Raw genomic sequence first — 19,057 nt, 5'->3', positions numbered from 1 at the left:
GGTGAAACGCACAAATGCCCGCCTTCTACTCCCAGCCGTGTAGACCTTGTGCGGGTGGCCTTATGTTTATGCTTTGTGATTTCGCAGCCATCGGGATTTTATGTTCGTATTCTCAATTGGTTTGTGGGTCTTGAGAAGGACTTTGAAAATTTTTTTCCTTACAAGCTTGCTGTGGGGATAAAAGTAAATAATTTCAAGTTTGGAAGAAGAGGACAGAGGTCCTGGGTTTCCTGGTGGTTTTTTGATACCCTCCATACTCAGTCCTGTCTAGTAGGTAAACAAAGCACTGAGCTCTCATTAGTTGGCTGAGATAAAATTCTTCCTGGACTACTACTCGTGAGTTCTCTTTGCAAAAGACTTTTTCTTTTGAATATGTAATTGGCAAAACATTACAAGGGAATCAACTTATATTTCCTTGTTTACAGGCAAAAAAAGTAAAATCCTTCATTTAATCTGTTGTACATTTGTTAGGACCGAGCTTCAGATATAATCCACATATGCTGTGGCTTCACCGGGGTACCCTGGTGCATAACCGTCCATCCTTGTGGGAGTGCCCCCCCGGCCGCCGCATCCCACCCTGGGGAGGGGGGGAGTAGGAGAGAAGAGTCTTTGCTTCTGTCTGGCCTTCTTCCTTTGGTTCTAGTTCTTTCTTACATAGTTGTATTTTGAAATGTGATTTTTTTTACTGTGGGTATTTATACTCTGAGAAACAAGACTTAAAGTCCAGGTTGAGAATAGTTTGAGATTTGCATTGGGTGGATCTGAATCCTTCTTGCATGGAAAGTAGTTGAGAGCAACCAAAATGATGAAGGAACTAGGGCATCTTGGGAATCACTGAAGGGGGCTGGAGAATGGGCTGAATTCACGCACCTGAAGGAGTCTTGTAGGAAAGATGGACTTGTTCTCTGTGGCAGGAAGGGGGAAGAAGGAGCAGATCTGGGCACGACCTCAAGCCACCTATCCTGACAGCTACACAGTGATGGAGAAGCAGCGGAGCCTGGGCCCCCAGGGAAGGCTGTGTGGCTCCTGTTCCCCGGGTTATTCAGAGAGTGGGACAGAGTCGTCGCTGAGGTCCCTTTCGGTCCTGATTTGCGCAGCTTGTATTCAGCTGAGGAGCTGTGATAGCAAATGTTTGGTCTCTGCTTCTCAGGAGGAGGCCTGGGTAAGGTCCCCTGGGACTGATGGCCAGTAGGGAAGCCGGGGTAGGGAGCACACACGCCTGGACAGGCGTGAGGTTGTTGAAAGATCTCCGAGGGGTGGGTGTAGCGCTGTGGGGGACGGTTTCTTAGGTGCTGCTTTCTTGAACTGGCGGCAGGTTGACAGTCGGGCTGGGGGCACGGGAGGAGGACTGGTGCTGGCCTTTTATAAGATCTACCCTAGCGCCTCAGGTAGGTCTCAGGTCTGCACTTACACATGGGTCAGCAGATCGTTTTTAAAATGGATTCTTTCGAGACAGGAGTTTGAGAAGTTTATGAGAAAAATAATTTGATCATATCACCCCCTAGATGTTCACCCTAATTTGATCATATCACACCCTAGATGTTCACCTGTGGCTCGCTGTGGTCCATTCATTCCCAGCTGGGACAAACTGCCATTTGAAATCTGGAAACTAGAGACCAATGTGTCCTGTCAAACCAGCCTGGAGTTTTCTGTAGGTCCACCCTCCGCCCTTAGCTGCCTGAGGGCCTGTGCACACGTGGGGGCAGTTAGAGGCTCTGCTGGGTTCTTCCTCCCAGACTCGGTAGGTTCGGCTGTACCGAAGCCCCTTTCTTGAGCCAGTGAGGAATGCGGGGCTCAGTAGCAAGGCTCACCGGAACTGACTCGTGCAGCGTGTGGGAGCTGGTTCAGAAGGGAGCCTCAGGAGCTCCTCCCCTCGTGTGTGTGACGCCAGGTGCAGGTCGGGGGCTTCTCGTCAGAAATCTGTGGCTGGAGCGGACGTGGACAGTGGCTGCACTGCTCAGGCTTACCTTGTAGCTGTCACTGGGCACTGAAGACTTGCCTGTCCAGGAAAGCAAGAGGACTGGTCGGTTAGGAGCACAGAGAAGAAGGTGTGGGTGTCATGGTGGTCACGTGGGTGAATGCAGCTTCTTAGAGGGTGGGTGTCAGTGGGTTTTGATGAGGCTGTTCAGGTCTCAGGTCAGCAGTCAAGAGTTGCCAGGAGAGTGGGGCAGATGCCTGGGTCCTGGCTTCCCGTTGGCGCTTTGACCTGGAGCACCGCCATCCTGTTCCTAGACGGGCTAAGTGTGGGCCCCCTGGACACTGGGAATCCCAAGGCGGGCTCACCTTTTCCACCCCGTCAGGACCCATGCATGGATGTGCTACTCTGACAGTTTGGTTGAATGGAAAGGGTTTCTTTCTTCCTTGCCTGAGTCACTGAGACTTGCGATTAGAATTTGTTGGAGGCAAATTCTTAAATAAAATAGTCTCGGTCAGTTTGTCTCCACTTTTCCACTTGGGTCTCAGGTGCCTTTGTGTGTTTGGTGGGACGGGGGGCCCCAGAGAGGCTCTGGCCTCTGGCCCATAGTACTTCCCCCATGTGACTCAGGCCCCTACGTTGAGAGGGTTTTTTTTGTTTTTTTTTTTTAATACCACTGGTTCATGTCCCCAGCTGGGACATTTGAGACCCCACTGAGGCAGCCCTGACTGCCATGAACCGTCTTCCTAGCTCCTGAGCCACGCTTGTATTATGGGCAAGAATTTGGGGGTGTTACTCTCCAGTTAGGTAGGGTATTCTTGTTACTGTTGAGAATTCTCCCATTTTAGCCCATGCTTCACCACTGTCATAATGTCTCCCTTATCAAGTGCACGTGGTGGTTTGTAACCTACCTGGCAGCCTCACTATCCTGAAGTCCCCCAAGGCAAGGTGACCCACCCCTCTTTCTTGGTCCTCCTAGGATGGCCTTTGAAGGTTTTTTCCAGCCCTGCTATTTTATGGCCTGGTTTCTAAATCCCCAGTGGATTAGAAGGGACGGAAGAACTTTTATAGGATAACAGCAAGAAGAACAAAGTAACTACAAAATACACAGGGAACTCTTAAAGACAGTAGCCCTCAGTCACCCTAAAAAGTTCTGGAGCCCCCAAGGTCCACAGTTTGTTCTAGATCATGACACAGTGTTGCAGAACCTTTTTTCTTCTGGCTCAGCATAGATTAATAAGAGGAATACAGGAAAAATTACTCAGCCACGTAGCAGAACAAACATCAGTTTTGTGAGAATTTTACTTCAAAATGCTTACATGTAAAAGGGATACACTTAAGGGATTCCCTTGGGTCCCTGGAAAAGTTGCCCTCTAGAAGTTCCAGATGGTTCAGGTTTTACTGTAATATGTTTGTTTGAAGCTAATGGTCTAGGGGCTTCCTTGGTAGCGCAGTGGTTAAGAATCCGCCTGCCAATGCAGGGGACACGGGTTCGAGCCCTGGTCCGGGAAGATCCCACATGCTGTGGAGGAACCGAGCCCATGCTCCACAAGAAAAGCCACTGCGATGAGAAGCCCACGCACAGCAACAAAGACCCAATGCAACCAAAAATAAATAATAAATTAATTTAAGAAAAATAAGCTAATGGCCTAGTGAAAGGGTTTCTTCCATTTTTTCCCCCAAGCAATTTGCCTAATATTGGTATTAGTAGCCAAAGTGTAAGCAATACTTTGACCTTTTTCTGGTTGAGAGGTGAGAGGATCTGGGTTGTAGGACGCAGATAAGTAACTTTTCTCTGGTTTTCTCCTCGCTCCTTCTCCCTTCCTGTCCCACACCAGAAAAAGCTGGCAGGCTGATAGAGGCGGCCTCAGGACGGACCTTCTGGCTACTGACCGTTTTGCTGGTAAGTGTGTCCTGTCTCAAGGCTTCCTGGCCCTGGGCTGTGTGTGTACCTTCTTTCATTGTGTTTTATCCTTAAGTATCTAACGGTTCTTCAGAGAGAATCACTGTAGCTAACCCCCCAGCATGGAGCAGTGTGTATACTTCAGGTGGATGTGTCATCTGGTTTCCGTCTATTTTTAATCTTTTTTCCTTAAATGTGAATTACATTTGCTCGGGGTATCTGAATTTGTATCTTGCTTCTCTTTAGAAATACAGAGTTTCATTTTCTTGAACTTGGGGAGGGGTCTTACTGAGTTGTAAAAATGGTGAAAAAACTCACTCTTGTTAAATTACTTGACCCTCTTATACTTTTTTGCCACGGTGGTACAAGAAGACACTTGGTGCAAAATTGTGTGAAGAGAGTGGGTTCTTCCTCTTTGCAGTAGCATGGGACTCACCTGGAGTTGGAGAGCGGCAGCCAGTGCTGAGTGAGCCCCTTTTCCAAATAAGGGAGCTGTGGCTTTGAGAGCCAGAGTCTCGCTGAGCACTGCGACCACTCAGGAGTGGGGTCCGGAGGCGGACTGTGGGGTTCCTACCCTGAACTGAGGAACTGTGTGCCCTTGGGCCAGGTCCCACCTGCTGCAAGTCCCCTCCCACACCTGGGAGACTGGACGTGGGAGAACAACCAGTCACCACATGTCAGAGGCACTTAAACTGCTACCCCTCCCACCTCTTGCTGTTACACTGTCGCCACAGAGCAAGGGAGGCTGCTCTTCAGTGGCTCTTTGCAGCTACTGTCAAATGATACATTTTATAAGCATTAGGAGGCATGGGGATGAACAGATTAACCACATAACTGAGATAGTTGTTAGTAGAACCATCCAGATGTTGATCTGTGTCTGGGGCTGGGTCAGACATGTGTTGGGTTCCATTGGGGCCCCGTGGGTGGAGAGAGGGGTGGCCCCTGGGCGTCCTGGTCGTGAGCCTCTCAGCTGGAGCCTCCATCTGCTCTGTTACAGGCAACGGGGGGGGAGGTTTTCCAGGGCACCCCCCCACCCTTGAGTTTTTCCTTTTCATCACTTGGTGAGAGTTTGGGAATCACCTTATGTCAGCAGTTGTAAGTGAGGAAGATAAGGTGTTGCTTGGTGGGGAAGCAGAGTGAACCCTTGGCTTAAACTCTCAGCGGAACGGATCAGGTAGCTGCGAGCTGGCTGTGCCGCACTTGCCTCTCTGACTCACCCCCCTGCTTCAGTGGCTCACCCGGATCGTGTGGACTCCTGAGATCAACCATGAGCTCCGTCGCTGTTCTGACCCAAGAGAGCTTTGCTGAACACCGAAGTGGACTGGTTCCGCAACAAATCAAAGGTGACGGCCCCTTCCTCACTGTTCTTGTTGACCATAGACACGGCTCTTTCCGATCCTCATGAGGGCCAGTGGCCTCTCCACAGGTACCTTTCAGCCCTGTGCTCGTGGGGTGGGCCAGGACCCGCCAGTGCTGTGTGCTCCGCTTTGCACTAGCCTCGTGTACGGGGTGAAACTGGCCAGGAGTGGCGGATGGATCGCCTCCAGTAAGATTTAAAATGTGGACAACTTTCTGGAAAGCCAGTGAATTTGGCCTTTGTGATTATTAGGATTCTTTTCCAAAATCGCTATTGCTCAGTTGTATTGAACTGGACTCTGGGATGGGAAGCATCCCAGAGCTCTGTCGGGAGATAGCTGTGAGGATGAAGGCCGGACTCGGGCCCCACACTGACCCAGGCAGCCAGCCCTAGTGGAGACTAGTGCTGCCCAGGAGGGACAGTACACGACCTGGGGCATCTGCAGGACGGTCACATCAGTGTCTCTAGCTCGTACTTCACAGTCTTGTCTTTCCCTTCAGAGTCTGATGTGTATGTATGACTGCAGGACAACTTGATTTGAATGCTGTTTCCATCCAAAGCCCTTCATCTGTAGTTAGATTTTACAAAATTTGCAGCTGAAAGAGTAGCTTGTTCTACCCTTTGTCGTTCCAAACATTCTTTAAAGTTTTCCAATAACTGAATTGAATATCAGTTCTTAAGTTTAAATTAATTAAAATTAAAAGTGCGTTTCATCCGTCACACTCACCACGTTTCAAGTGGCTTGTTTCTAGGCAGTGGAGACCTAGACACCGCCGCTCGCTTGGGGTCTGAGTGCCTGCTGGCTGGGGCTTCCACACGACCCAACAGCCCTGTGGGGTCTGCGCCCCCATTTTTAGGGGAGGGGAGCGGGCACTGGCAGACTGGAACAGCTCGTCACACGGAGTCTGTCTTGGCATCCAGGATAGCACGGCTGCACGGCTAGAGTCGTGACCCCGGAGTCGGACGTGGGCCTGTCCAATTCCAGAGGTCATCCCTCTGCTCTGCGTGCGCATCTGTTCACAGTGGTTTCTATTGGGCCCTGCCATTGCCGATACTGTGTTCAGCCCCGGACCCTAGGGTGACCCAAGCAGTCACACTCCTGCTTCCATGGAGCTGTGGTGAACGGTCAGGGCACTGTGGAGGGTGGAGCAGGTGATCGCCGGGACCTGATTTCCTCCAGTGCTCCCTGCGTTGGGGGTATGGGGGGCAGAGATGGCAGGTCCCACGATGCTTTCAACATGGTACATTACAGTGGGAAATCAGCTGCAATTTACCTCCGGGGGTTCTCATGGGCAGTGCTGGGCAGCAGCAGCATTTTGTTCTGCAAATTTAAGAGCTGGCTATGTGCCAGGCATTGTCGTGGTCGTGATTGTTTTTGAATACAAGATTGGAAGACTCTTCAGGGCTGAAAAGTCTGTGTCAAGGTCTTCCATCAAGGAGCTCACCCCATTAGGGGAGCAGTGGGGCATCCGGTGTCTGAGCTGAGGCTCACAGGGGAGGCTGTGCACAGGGCAGGGGCGCCATCAGGTTCAGAGTCTGGCCCTTCCAGTTGACAGGCTGAACTTGAGGGCGCTGGGCCTGCGGAGCGGCGGGGGGCCCTTGCCTGTGACCGAGGGAAGAGGTGGGGGGTTGTCAGCAGTCAGTGCTCTCTCTTTTTGACGTCAAAACCCTCCTCGTGTTTTTTCCATCTAACACTGAATATGATGTGCTTCCTCTTAATCTATGTTGGCCGGTCCAGTTGCCACTTTAAATTCAGAGGAGGAGAGCGACCCTCCAACCTACAAGGATGCCTTCCCCCCACTCCCTGAGAAAGCAGCTTGCTTGGAAAATGCCCAGGAACCTGCTGGCGTCTGGAATAACAAGATCCGGCCCATCAAGGCTTCTGTCATCACTCAGGTAGAAAATCCATTCTTTTTTCACCTGCCCCTCCAAGTAGGAAGCAGTGGTGTTTGATGGGAGGTTTTTGTTTTTGTTTTAATTTTCTTTCGGCTGTGCCGCGCTGCTTTCTGGATCCTAGTTGCCTGACTGGAGATCAAACCTGGGGCTTCGGTGGTGAAGGCATGGAACCCTAACCACTGGACTGCCAGGGAATTCCCGGGAGGGTTTTTGAACATGCAGATGTGAGAGTGCTTTGGACATGAGAGGAGGCCTTTGGATTAAGTTGGTCTCCCCACCCCCCAGAGCTCTAGGGAAGCACAACTTCCCTGCACCCCAGCACCCAGAAGGGATGGTCCCATATATTTTCAGTCCACTGCAGTCTAGTCTGCTCCAGCTGCTGGAACTGCCCTTGGCTTCCGTGTCACCAGCGTCAGCCAGCAGCTGTCCCACTGTCTTGAAGCAGTTTTCTCCTCTTGACTTTTTGGGACTCCACTAGCCTGTCTCTGCTCCCTGGAGCTGGGGTGTTGGTGGGCTCAGTGCTCTCTCTGTGTGTCGATGTTTGGTCATGGTTGTCGATTACCACCCACACACTGAGAAGTCCCCCTAAGCCCAGGACTCATCACCAGCTGTATTCTGGTTCCCCCAGCCTCCTGATGTTGTAAATGCACCACGTTCCACATAGTGGCTCAGGCCCTGAACCACAGTCCTGTTGGCTCCCTGCTTCCACCCTTGCCTCTGCTCAGCCCCGAGTCCTCAGTCAGAATGTGTCCTCCTTCACACCCGCCATTGTCTTCTCATCTCACCCACAGGGTGGGCTGAGGGACCAGCACTTCCCCTCCTACCTCGTGGACCCCCTGCTGTGCTAGACGCTCCCCGCCCCCTTTGTGAAGCTCTCGCCTGCACTGCTCCCTTCCCGCCCCTCTGCTCTGGCCCCTCGCAGCATAGCCAGCCAGGTCCTTGTCACCTCCCAGTTTGTTTCCTTCACTGACCTGCTCATTACTGTTACATGATGCCCCTTGCCTTCATCTGTACTTGGTGGGGTGGGGGGGGCGGGGGGTGTCTTCTTCACTAGGACCGCAGTCTCCTGCCCTTAGGCGCTTTGTGCTTGTCTCTTAACTCCCTCTGGGGCCTTAGTAGGCAGGGGTGATACTTAGTGAATGAACAAACTCACGTTCTTTACTCTGTACGTTCGGTTTCTGGACACTCCTGTCTTCTCTTCTTGGTCTCTTAACCTTCCCTTTTTGACTTTTCTGAGCAGGTGTTCCATGTACCCCTGGAGGAGAGGAAATACAAGGACATGAACCAGTTTGGAGAAGGTGAACAGGCAAAAATCTGCCTTGAGATCATGCAGAGGACTGGCGCTCACCTGGAGCTGTCTCTTGCCAAAGACCAGGGCCTCTCCATCATGGTTTCAGGGAAGCTGGATGCTGTCATGAAAGCCCGGAAGGACATTGTTGCTAGACTGCAGACTCAGGTGGGTGTTCCCTGGCCGGGTCTTCCCCAGGAGGGGCACTCCAGGCACTGCGGACACAGCTCAGACCCAATCAGATTCTTCCCACCAGTGGGCAGGACCATAGAGTTTGCGGAGAGGACAGCAATATTCAGAGCCTCCTGGCACTTTTAGCGTAAAACTACTAACTCCGTAATAGGACTAGAACACCTACCAGTTTTGCTCTTTCGGTGAATGAACTGAAAGTTAAAAGGGTATCCCAGAGTTTCAGATACTTAACTGAGCTTGCCCAGATGGTGGAGCGAGGACATGCGTGTGTAGGTCAGCAGTTCCCACTTCAGGCTCTGAGGATCAGTGAGTACGTGCCTTGTTAAATACACACTTCCAGGCCCCAGGCTTGGAGGATCACAGATTCCATAGTTCTTAGCAGTCTGATACCAGTTACTTGGAATTTATTTGGGAACCATTGTAATAAATGAGTAAATCAGTGATGCATTTCTCTCTAAGTGGCATCACTTAAAGACCAAGATAAATGCAGAGAATCGTATTAAAATGTAGTATGACAGGTCTTTAGATGGGTTTAGTTAGAAATGAGGGTTCTTCCCACCTGTTGCTGAGTCTCTGAGCTTTTAGGAGAGCTGGCTCTAGATGTGGTGGTTCAAAGATGGGGATCTGATGCAAGAGGGGCCCCAGGGGGCTTAGTGGGGAGGGAGCACTGCCCTGTGGGCTCCCAGCTCTCACACTCACAGCCGCAGGGCGCCTTGGACCTTCCCTAACCCACGCCAGCTTCAGGGGATCAAGTCATTGAATGTAGGAAGTTGAGAATGTGTATAAATTGTTTCACATTGTGGCTGGCACATGTTGAGCTCTCAGACTTTCACTGTTATCTGCTAGTAGGTGAATACTTGAATATTTTGTGATTGAGCACTGGACAGGGAGAGAACACTTCTGAGGCATCCCTCCCATTCTATCCCCCTGCCCCCCACCCCCACTTACTTTAAAGCAAATCCCAGACACATTATTCACCTATAAATAATTCTATTTGGGCCCCCTTCTTTTTTGTTTTTTTAAATATAACCACATCCTGTTAACTCACTTAATAAAGTTAATAGTAATTTCTTAATATACCGACATCAACCCAGTCTGTGTATGGTCTTCCCTCATCATCTCAAAGGCGTCCTTCCTGGTTGGATTTTTCCTCAGTGTCCAGATGAGACTTGCCCGCTCCCGCTCGTTCATTCCTCAGCAGCGCCTTCCTCTCCTTTCCTTAATGCCGTTGATTTGTTCTGGAGGGACAAGCAGGTGTTTGGCTTGTTCCACTGTCCGTCATTATTCCTGTAAATTGGAGGGTAGATCTAGGGGCTCTCGATTGCTTTCATGTTCAGCTTGTATGTTTGGCAAGAAAACGTGTGGGTAGTGCTTTTGTACTTGGTGTTGATTCCAGGATTGATCCGTAGACTCAGGTTGATTGATCCGTAGACTTTGTCTTCAGCAGATCCATCCATTATAAGGTTCCTGACCAATCTTTTGCTTAATAGTTCTGTCAGCCATTGCCGATCGCTTCCTGAATTCACTTGGGGTCGCGAATGATGGCTTTCTGGTCTCTTCCTCCTCCTGAATTAGTGGGTATTCTGATGAAGAACCTCCGGGTGGGACGTGCAGGATAAATCATTGATCCTGGGCTTCCCTTGTGGCGCAGTGGTTAAGAATCCGCCTGCCAATGCAGGGGATATGGGTTCGAACCCTGGTCCGGGAAGATCCCGCATGCCACAGAGCAACTAAGCCCATGCGCCACAGCTACTGAGCCTGCGCTCTAGAGCCCCGGAACCACAACTCCTGAGCCCACGTGCCACAGCTACTGAAGCCCACGCACCTAGAGCCCATGCTTCGCGACAAGCGAAGCCACCACAGTGAGAAGCCCACGCACCGCAACGAAGAGTAGCCCCCCTCACTGCAACTAGAGAAAGCCCGCACACAGCAACGAAAACCCAGTGCAGCCAAAAATAAATTAATTAAATAAATTTATTTTTTAAAAAGATCCTTTTCCCCTTAGTTTTTAGACCACATTGACACTCTGGCATCTTGGGTCCATGGGTCTTTTCAGTGTCATCATGAACTTCTGGTGTGTTGATTAGTTCTTTATGCAGAAATTGCCTTGTCTCTGGCCCACGGGAGCTCCTTCAGGGAGGCACCCTGCACCTTCTGACATAACTGTTCATCTTGAACCACTTCCTTATTTCTAACACAGACTAACCTTAGCCATTTCCTTCCACAGACCTGAAATCAGTTGTTTGTCCAAGAATTCTGGATGTTTATGGTGGGAAGTTGCATGAGTTCAAACACATACTTCTAATTAAGATGAAAGATCGTGGGGGTTTTAAATCAGTGAAGTAATTCTTCTCTCTCTATTGAGGTTATGCTGTCATCTTGATACATAGTTAGGTTCGTTTGTTTTTAGTTTATTTTCAGTTTTTAAAAAATACTTAAATATTCCATGATTGCAAAGTCAGAGCCGTATGAGGTCCTCTTGGCCCCTTTCTTCCCTGCTGGGTGACCATTCTTGGTCTTTGGGCTGTTCTTCCATTGTTTGGTTTGAGAATAGAAGCAAAAGGTTAACTTGCTGTGAACTCTGTTCTGCACCTTGTTTCTTCCTGCAGTGCATCCTGGAGCAGTCTGCATCAAGGCAGGTAGTGGCTTTCCTCGTTTCTTTACACAGCTGCACAGTGCTCTGTGGGTGTGCTATGATTTGTCCAGGCATTCCTCTTGATGGGCACTTGGGTGACTTCCAGACATTTGCTCTTAACAAATCATGTCACAGTTAAACACCTTGTGCACCTGCTATTTCCTGTTTTACCCAGTTATCGCGGGAGAGATTTCCTAGAAGTGAGATGGCTGGGTCAGAGGGTATCTGCGTCTGTAATTTTGCCATCATGGCCGGATCCCTCCCCTGAGGTGCCGTGTGTTTGTCCTCCCATTGGCTTTCTCAAAGCCTTGCCAGGGCCATCAGGTACTGGGACTTTCTGCACTCTGAAAGATAGCTGCGTATACTTTTAATCTGTGTTTCCCCTGTGCACTGGTCTCTTGCCCTTTGCTCTCCAGGTAAAGGTTTCCATCCTGCTGGACGCAGTGAGGCTCTTCAAACCCTGCATCAGTAACACGTTACAGATGCAGTTCCCAGTTTGCCACCTGGGTTTTGATCTTGGTATGTTTTGCTGTGTGAAAGTTTCATTCTTTTGTAGTCAAAATTCGTTGATCTTTTGTTTTTTTGAGTTGTTGTTAGGAAAGTTTCTTTTTACTTTGGGTAGTAAAAAGTTTATTCTTATTTTCTCTGGTGCTTGTAAAGGTGTTCTTATATTTCAAGTCCTGATCTGTTTGGAATTTATTGTGAATGGTGCCACATACAGATCCAGAAACATCCTTTCCCATATAGCTATCAAGTCATCAACACCAATTTTAAAAGAGTTTCCCCGCAGTGATTTGAGTGGCAGTTCTTATCACGTCCTAAATTTTCATACTAACTTGGGTCTGTTCCTAGATTTTGAGTTGGTCTGTCTCTCCATGTGCTCATGTTCTCTGTTTTGTTGGTAATGGTTTTATATTTTAATATCTAGTCCAGTTACTGCCACCACTCCTGTACTGTTCTCTTTCAGGATTTCCTGTCCATTCTATTCAAAATCCTTTTGTTCTACCCTGCAAACTTGATCATCAGCTTTTTGCTCAGAATGGTGTTAGATCACCCAGGGCTGTGCTCTGCCTTGTGGGATGCATGTTCCACCTGCTATGTTTTGTGTCCAGCTGCTGAGATGAGTGGTCTTCCCTTTGCATCTTCTAACCATGTGTTGTCAGTATGAGTTAAAGCTGCTGAGTCTGGGTCCTAATTTTTTCTTCCTCTTACGGACAGTAAGAGTTGGGTAAAGTAGTGGTTTTCCCCAGGGTTCCCCTGTGTGCAGTCATGTGCTTCTTCCTCTCCAGCCTCGTGTCAGCTCTGCTTTTTCGTGTCTCCTTTCGTGGGAAATACTCCGGTGGAGGTTGGCAGTGGCTGTGGACAGTGCACGGCCTTAATGAGCAAAGCTTTCCTGCCAAATACAGCTCTGGGGCTGAGGGTGCATGTATATTTGGTCATGTTAAAAAAAATATACATCCACTGATTTCTATTTTCTTGCATATTTTTATCATGAAAGGATTTTGATTTTATAGAGGTGATCATTTGATTTTTCTCCTTAGATCTAACAATATGATGATTTATGTAAATGGATTTCCTAATATTGAACCATTTTTAGAATAAACCTCATTTGCTCATAATTTATAAGCCACTGGTCTTACTTTCTGTGCTAGTTGGGAAGTGAGGATCTTTTTTATTGCCTCCGTGATACAATTTAACATTTCTGTTGTGAGTGTTGAAAAGTTGGCTGTGAAGCTGTGTCCTTTGGGGAAGGAGGGAAGCTGGCTGGTTTGTGACTTCCTGCTGCACTAGTGGTGGGAACCTTAACACTTGGCCCTTTTCTTTTCTTTTTTTCAAAGTCCTCTTGGTTGATGACTGTTTACTTTATAGATCTAGGAAGACTGGAAACCTCTGTCTTCCTCCCAGATTTTCCTGTGACTTCAGAAAGTTGCTTAATTTCTGGCAGTTTGAGGATTTGGATTATTGTCGTTTTCTTTCCTCAAATGAGTTGTCTATTTTAACTGGTTGTAAAACAGATAGCAAGAAGAGTTTATCACTACATATAGGGCTTATGTCTGAAGGAAAAGAGCACACAGTGCTCCAGAGACAAAAATGCATCTGGTTAGTCAGTGTGTGCCTGCTTTCCTGCTGTGTCCTAGCATGGTGTGAGGAATCACTGAGATGGGAAACAAGCACATACCATTCTTGAATATTCCTGTCCTCGTGATAGCTTAGAGCTGGGCTGAGAAGACACTGAGGGAATAATTATGATGGCTGAAGGGGTGATGCAGGACCATGGGTCTGTGTCACGTTTGAACTCATTCTAGCCTGGGGCTTGGCCCTGCTTCCCCAATTTAACCTGAGACTGTTCTGAAGGGCGGGTTGGGGCTAGCAAGGTGAGAGTAGGTGGAGATGGCATTCCAACCAGGGAGAATGTCGTGGAAAAACGTGCTTTTTCGGAACCTGCAAACGTTTTTGTTTTCTTTGGTTCTTTTCCTGCCGTAGGCCTCAGCAACTGTTGCCATTCCCAAAGAACACCATCGCTTTGTTATTGGCAAAAATGGAGAGAAACTGCAAGACTTGGAGCTAAAAACTGCAACCAAAATCCAGATCCCACGCCCAGATGACGCCAGCAATCAGATCAGGATCACCGGCACCAAAGAGGGCATCGAGAAAGCTCGCCACGAGGTCCTGCTCATCTCCGCCGAGCAGGTGTGGCCAACCACGGGCCTGGTGTGCTTGGTGGCCTTGCCCCAACCGCTGGGAGGCCCAGATCTGTGCCCTCATGGTTCTGTCCTTCCCTCTCAGGACAAACGTGCTGTGGAGAGGCTGGAAGTAGAGAAGGCGTTCCACCCCTTCATCGCGGGGCCGTACAATCGGCTGGTCAGTGAGATCATGCAGGAGACGGGGACACGCATCAACATCCCCCCGCCCAGCGTCAACCGGACCGAGATCGTCTTCACGGGGGAGAAGGAGCAGCTGGCTCAGGCTGTGGCCCGCATCAAGAAGATTTACGAGGAGAAGGTAGCAGTCGGGAGGAGGAACAGAGAGCAGCCCAGCCCTGCCCCGTAGCCTTTGAGGCCTGGACAGCTTCGGTTTCCACAGTTAGAAGGTGGCGCCCGTGCCTCCCCGTAGCTGTGGGGCAGTGGGCCAAGCTCTGCTGGACGGCGGTCCCCGCAGATTGCCACCTGAGCGCCCCCCTGCCCTGTGTGCCCCTGGGCACGTGCCGCTCAGAGCTGATCAGGCCTCTGGGTGAGCTGCTAGCCTGAGGCGCTGGGCTTTGAGGTCCGACGCTGTGGCTCCTTTATCTGGGGAGACGATGGGGGGTTGTTTCTTCCTAGTTGCAGTGATTACTCTGGGCTTGACCTAAGTTCTGCAGTAATTCTTTTGAGGAGAAAACCCAGTCCTTGATTAGTGGACTTTCCGGGGATTGGCTGGTCATCGTCTTCACTTTTCGGGCTCACTTGCTGTAGTCGGGGCCCCGTGTCTTGCTCCCTGCCCTTCCCTCTGACACCCTTAACGGTGCTCGTACTTAGAAAAAGAAGACCACAACCATCGCGGTAGAGGTGAAGAAGTCCCAGCACAAGTATGTCATCGGGCCCAAGGGCAACTCCCTGCAGGAGATCCTGGAAAGAACTGGAGTTTCTGTGGAGATCCCACCTTCAGACAGCATCTCAGAGACTGTGATACTTCGTGGCGAGCCTGAAAAGCTGGGGCAGGCGTTGACTGAGGTCTATGCCAAGGTAACTGCTCGCTGTGGGGAGACTCCGATTAGCGTTTCCTGGGACCGTGTCGGGAGGGGAGCGCTCACCTGTCTCTGAGCCCTGGTGAGCCACCTGGCTTTGTGTTCACGAAACCTGGACTCTGCAGACCCACGGGTTTGTTTCCTGGTTTTCCTAGGCCAACAGTTTTACGGTCTCCTCCGTCTCTGCTCCTTCCTGGCTTCACCGTTTCATCATTGGCAAGAAAGGGCAGAACCTGGCCAAAATCACTCAGCAGATGCCAAAGGTAACGAGTTGTTGTCTGCTGCGTTGAGTTGATCTTTGTCTTCCCATTTCTGACATTGGTTTTGTCCTGTGGGAGGGGTGCCTTTGAAGACCGGGGCACGTGTTTTAAAGATCAGTTGCTGTGGCTGACAGTCAGCTGCTCCGTGGTTAGCCCAGGGTGAGCAGAATACGTTTTTTCAAATACCTGTGTCACGTCTTTGGGTCTTTTTAACCAGGGAAAGAGTGTATTGCTAAATTTAATGAATATCTCAAGAAATATCTCATTTAGTTGTTACGGTGTCGTAACCTGTGAGTAGTTACATCTGAGAATTTCGTGGAGCAGAACTTGTACACGAATCGTGTGGAGCTGGAGTTTGTGGGCCTTTCTGCCCTCTGCATCTCTGTCCTTTGGGCGGCAGTAGGTCCAGTAACCTTGGCAGAGAACGCGTGCGTCGTATTTCGTTCCTGTTCTGTTCAGAGTCCTGGTTCCCACAGCGGGGCTGGCTCCGTGGCGCTGGCCTCCCGGGTTGCCCTCCCTGTGCGTTATTCCTCACCTGGTGTGTTGGGCCGGGTGGGGTGGGGGGGCGGTGGTGGTAACGTTTCACCCCCGTTGTTGTCTGTCTCATCCCCCCTCGCACACCGGGGAGGCGTGAGCAGTGAGCTGTTGATGTGCTTCATGCCGGTGGTCTTGGTGGCGCACAGTGGGGAGGCCTTTGCGGTTCCCACACAGTGTTTAGTACCAAAATCGCGGTCATCCCCAGACCGCCTTTCCAACTTCTCCTGGTGTCTGTGGATCACCTGCTGCCCCGGGAGAGCAGCCCAGGCTCTCAGAGGAGGTTGCTGTGCCGTCCCGGTGGGCCGACTCTTGTTTTGGTGCGGTAGGTCCACATCGAGTTCACAGAGGGCGAGGATAGGATCACCCTGGAAGGCCCCACAGAGGATGTAAACGTGGCCCAGGAACAGATCGAAGCCATGGTCAAGGACTTGGTAAGGTGCCCCGGGGGCTGGCCGCGTGGGCAGAGGGCGTAATCCTGTCACTTGCCAGTCAGACCTCACGTGGGGGCCCTGGAGGCGCGGGAGGGGGGCCCAGTCGGCAAGTGGCGAGTTCTGAAAGAGCTGGAAGCTGGCCGAAGTCCGAGAGAGCTGTGGGTAGACGAAACCTTACTGTGAAGGAGGGTCTTGTGAGGGTGCCTGCGGGACGGTCCTGCCGCAGATCCTGACAGCTGAGTGGGAAGAGAGGGCAGCCGCTGCCGGCTCCCGGGCTTTGGTTCTGCTGTTTGTCTGCGGATCTGGGCCTAGGTCTTGGACTCTGGTCTCCAGTGTCCTGCTCTGTGCTTCTCCCGCAGATTAACCGGATGGACTACGTGGAGATCAACATTGACCACAAGTTCCACAGACACCTCATCGGGAAGAACGGGGCCAACAGTGAGTAGGGGGGGCACGCAGAGGGCAGGCAGGGTGTCCTCAGCAGAGCGCCAGCTGGGGGGTGGCCTAGACTCCTAGCCGGGGCCTCCCCCAGGGCCGAGGTTGGCTTGGAGCTGATGGGTCTAGAGGTGAACGTGATGAGCCTGGTAGTGAAGGCATGCAGGGGGCCGTGTCCTCACAGTTCAGCCAGACCTGCTGGGGTGGGGTCTGCCGTCTGCCATCCTCACATGCACCACTGACCACGCCCCTGCTGGGCTGGCCAGCCCAGGCTCAGCCGGGGACTGAACCGGCTCAAGTTGGAACGTGCCGAGTGAGCGCTCCACTTGAATCCGCGGATGTTTTTTGAAATCCACTGCTTTGCTCAGTTTAACTTCAGTGCCGTTCTAGGCATCACGGTGCTCACCAGTCCTGAGAACAGCTCTGTCCCCTGTGTGTGACCTTTGGTGGAGGTGAGGGTAGCGGACACCCCGCCAGTGTAGGTAGGACGCCTCCGTGTGCCTGCCCTCTTGGGTTTTGCCCTATGCAGTCCATTCTTTGTTCAGAGTAAACATAAGCTAGTTGCTGCTGCTTTATTTGGTGTCAGTTGTGAGTTCTGGAGCGTTTTAAACAACGGGCAAACGCCCACAGGGAGTGACACCAGTCAATGCTGCTTGAACCATAAATTTGCACACACCATAAATTTGCTTTTCTTTCTTTTTTTTGTTTTGTTTTGTTTTGTTTAACTGCAGTGTTTTCTTAAACAGAAAATGTAAGCAAGTGCAGTTCTGATGTTAATTTCTGGTTTCTGCTCCCTGAGAAGTGCAGAGCCACTTTGCGTTGTTCAGAGAATTGTGTCTGTTCCATTTTCTTCTGGTTCAGTTCCTCACCTTCGTTTTCTTTCATCTAAAATCTGCCACCCAGCTTCTGTGTCCTTGGCTCTTGTCCTGTGTGGTTCCACCCTGGAACAGCACCTCCTCACAGCAGCCCCCGAGCGGGTCAGCTCATGGCTGTGTCCGTGTTTGCTCACATCCCTCCTTGGCGACCCTCTAAGGAGCTTGGTTCCCCTTTACTACATGGTGGGCAAAATGCCGACCCCATTTCCTGGTGATGAGGCTTCCCCAGGGTGTGGGAGCCTGGATCTCTGTCTAGAGAAGGTGACAGGAGGAGGTTGTCAACAACTCCACTGGTTTTGCAAAGACAGTGAAGCGCTCGTGCTGGAGCTGAGCTGACAATGGAGTCTCCTCAGACAGCATGGCCTCCGTGGGCTCCAAGGTGGTCGATGGGGGTGCTTCTATCTTCAGGGAATGTGGGAGCTTCTGGTTTTTAATGGCTTCTTATTCTTATCATATTTTTGAGAGTAATTTTTTTTTACTTGAACAGTAGTTGTCTGTCTCCACATGAGAAATGCCCCGGCCATGCCCAGACCAGCTGTACCTCAGGCCCTGCGTGGCCCTTGCCGTAGGACGCTGGAAGTCCTCCGGAGGTGCCAGCATGTGGTCCGTCCCTGGCTCCCTGTAGGACGGGGGGGTCTTGCTGTGGAGTTGTTGCTTATGGGATGAGTGATCAGCTTCAGGGAGGGCTTTAGCCCTGTCCTGCCGCGTTGTGAGTCGCTGGTGGAGCAGGGTAGATTCTGCATCCAGTTGTGTGTGTCCTTTTGTGTTCTTCAGTAAACAGAATCAAAGACCAGTACAAGGTGTCTGTGCGCATCCCTCCCGACAGCGAGAAGAGCAACCTGATCCGCATCGAGGGGGACCCGCAGGGCGTGCAGCAGGCCAAGCGCGAGCTGCTGGAGCTCGCCTCCCGCATGGTAAGCCTGCGGCTGGGGCTGTGTCTCTGTGGCAGCACCTTCCTCCTGTGCCGTCCTAGAGGGTGGCCGGTGCGGGTGTGACTTGCCGGTACCGAGTTTCCTTCACTCCCCCCCATCCCCAGGGCCCCATGTAGTGCTAGGGAGGTGCTAGGGCTCTGGGTGCTCAGCCTTGGCCACACCCCAGAGTCCCAACTGCAGTGATGACTTTTCTGGAGGTGATTCTCGTGTGCAGCCACGGTCAAGAAGCACAGCTGTGTGGTTATCTGCACACCCGGCCTGGGGGTTGGTGCCTTGTTCCCCGTCCCTGAGACTAAGCCACCAGCCCTCACGCACGTTTCTTGGTTTTCTGAGTCAAGTGCAGACACGTATATCCTTGCTCTGGGGTGTCTTATCCTGGTCCTGGGTTACTGAACCCTTGTTTCTCTGTCAACCTGATGCCAGTCTGATCCAGAACCTCCCAGAATTGTTTGAAATGTTTGGTTGGCTGTTAGTGTTTGTCCCTGTATTCCAGCTCTGCTCGTTTTCTTGTATTTTGCCCACGTTTTGATCGGACCTCTGGAGGAGGGTGAAGGCCACACGGGTTCAGTGCCCTGTGTTGAACCACTCTTCCTTAATCATCCGCACAGGGACACGGTCCAGGCCACACAGTGTTCAGGAGGGCTGTGCAGAGCGTGAAGCCTCGCAGCCCTCCCGTT

General features: G+C 51.0%; 1 protein-coding gene across 3 annotated transcripts in view; it reads left to right on the top strand.

Annotated features, from left to right (window-relative positions):
• HDLBP (high density lipoprotein binding protein) overlaps positions 1 to 19,057 on the top strand; it is a 68,242-nt gene that overhangs the window by 32,660 nt on the left and 16,525 nt on the right. For all 3 annotated transcript variants that reach the window (XM_081242484.1, XM_081242483.1, XM_081242482.1), the window contains 11 exons: positions 3,754 to 3,818; positions 5,049 to 5,161; positions 6,914 to 7,071; positions 8,312 to 8,527; positions 13,671 to 13,877; positions 13,974 to 14,189; positions 14,702 to 14,908; positions 15,066 to 15,173; positions 16,034 to 16,138; positions 16,498 to 16,576; positions 18,223 to 18,362. In XM_081242484.1, coding sequence (XP_081098610.1) covers positions 5,086 to 5,161; positions 6,914 to 7,071; positions 8,312 to 8,527; positions 13,671 to 13,877; positions 13,974 to 14,189; positions 14,702 to 14,908; positions 15,066 to 15,173; positions 16,034 to 16,138; positions 16,498 to 16,576; positions 18,223 to 18,362 — 1,512 coding nt within the window. In that variant the 5' untranslated portion in view covers positions 3,754 to 3,818; positions 5,049 to 5,085. The remainder of the gene's footprint in view (positions 1 to 3,753; positions 3,819 to 5,048; positions 5,162 to 6,913; positions 7,072 to 8,311; positions 8,528 to 13,670; positions 13,878 to 13,973; positions 14,190 to 14,701; positions 14,909 to 15,065; positions 15,174 to 16,033; positions 16,139 to 16,497; positions 16,577 to 18,222; positions 18,363 to 19,057) is intronic.

The sequence above is a fragment of the Mesoplodon bidens genome (genome assembly GCF_964165515.1).
Source record: "Mesoplodon bidens genome assembly, chromosome: 8".
Classification (NCBI taxonomy): domain Eukaryota; kingdom Metazoa; phylum Chordata; class Mammalia; order Artiodactyla; family Ziphiidae; genus Mesoplodon; species Mesoplodon bidens.
The sequence above is the reverse complement of the archived record's forward strand: the minus strand, read 5'-3'. Positions and strand labels throughout refer to the sequence as shown.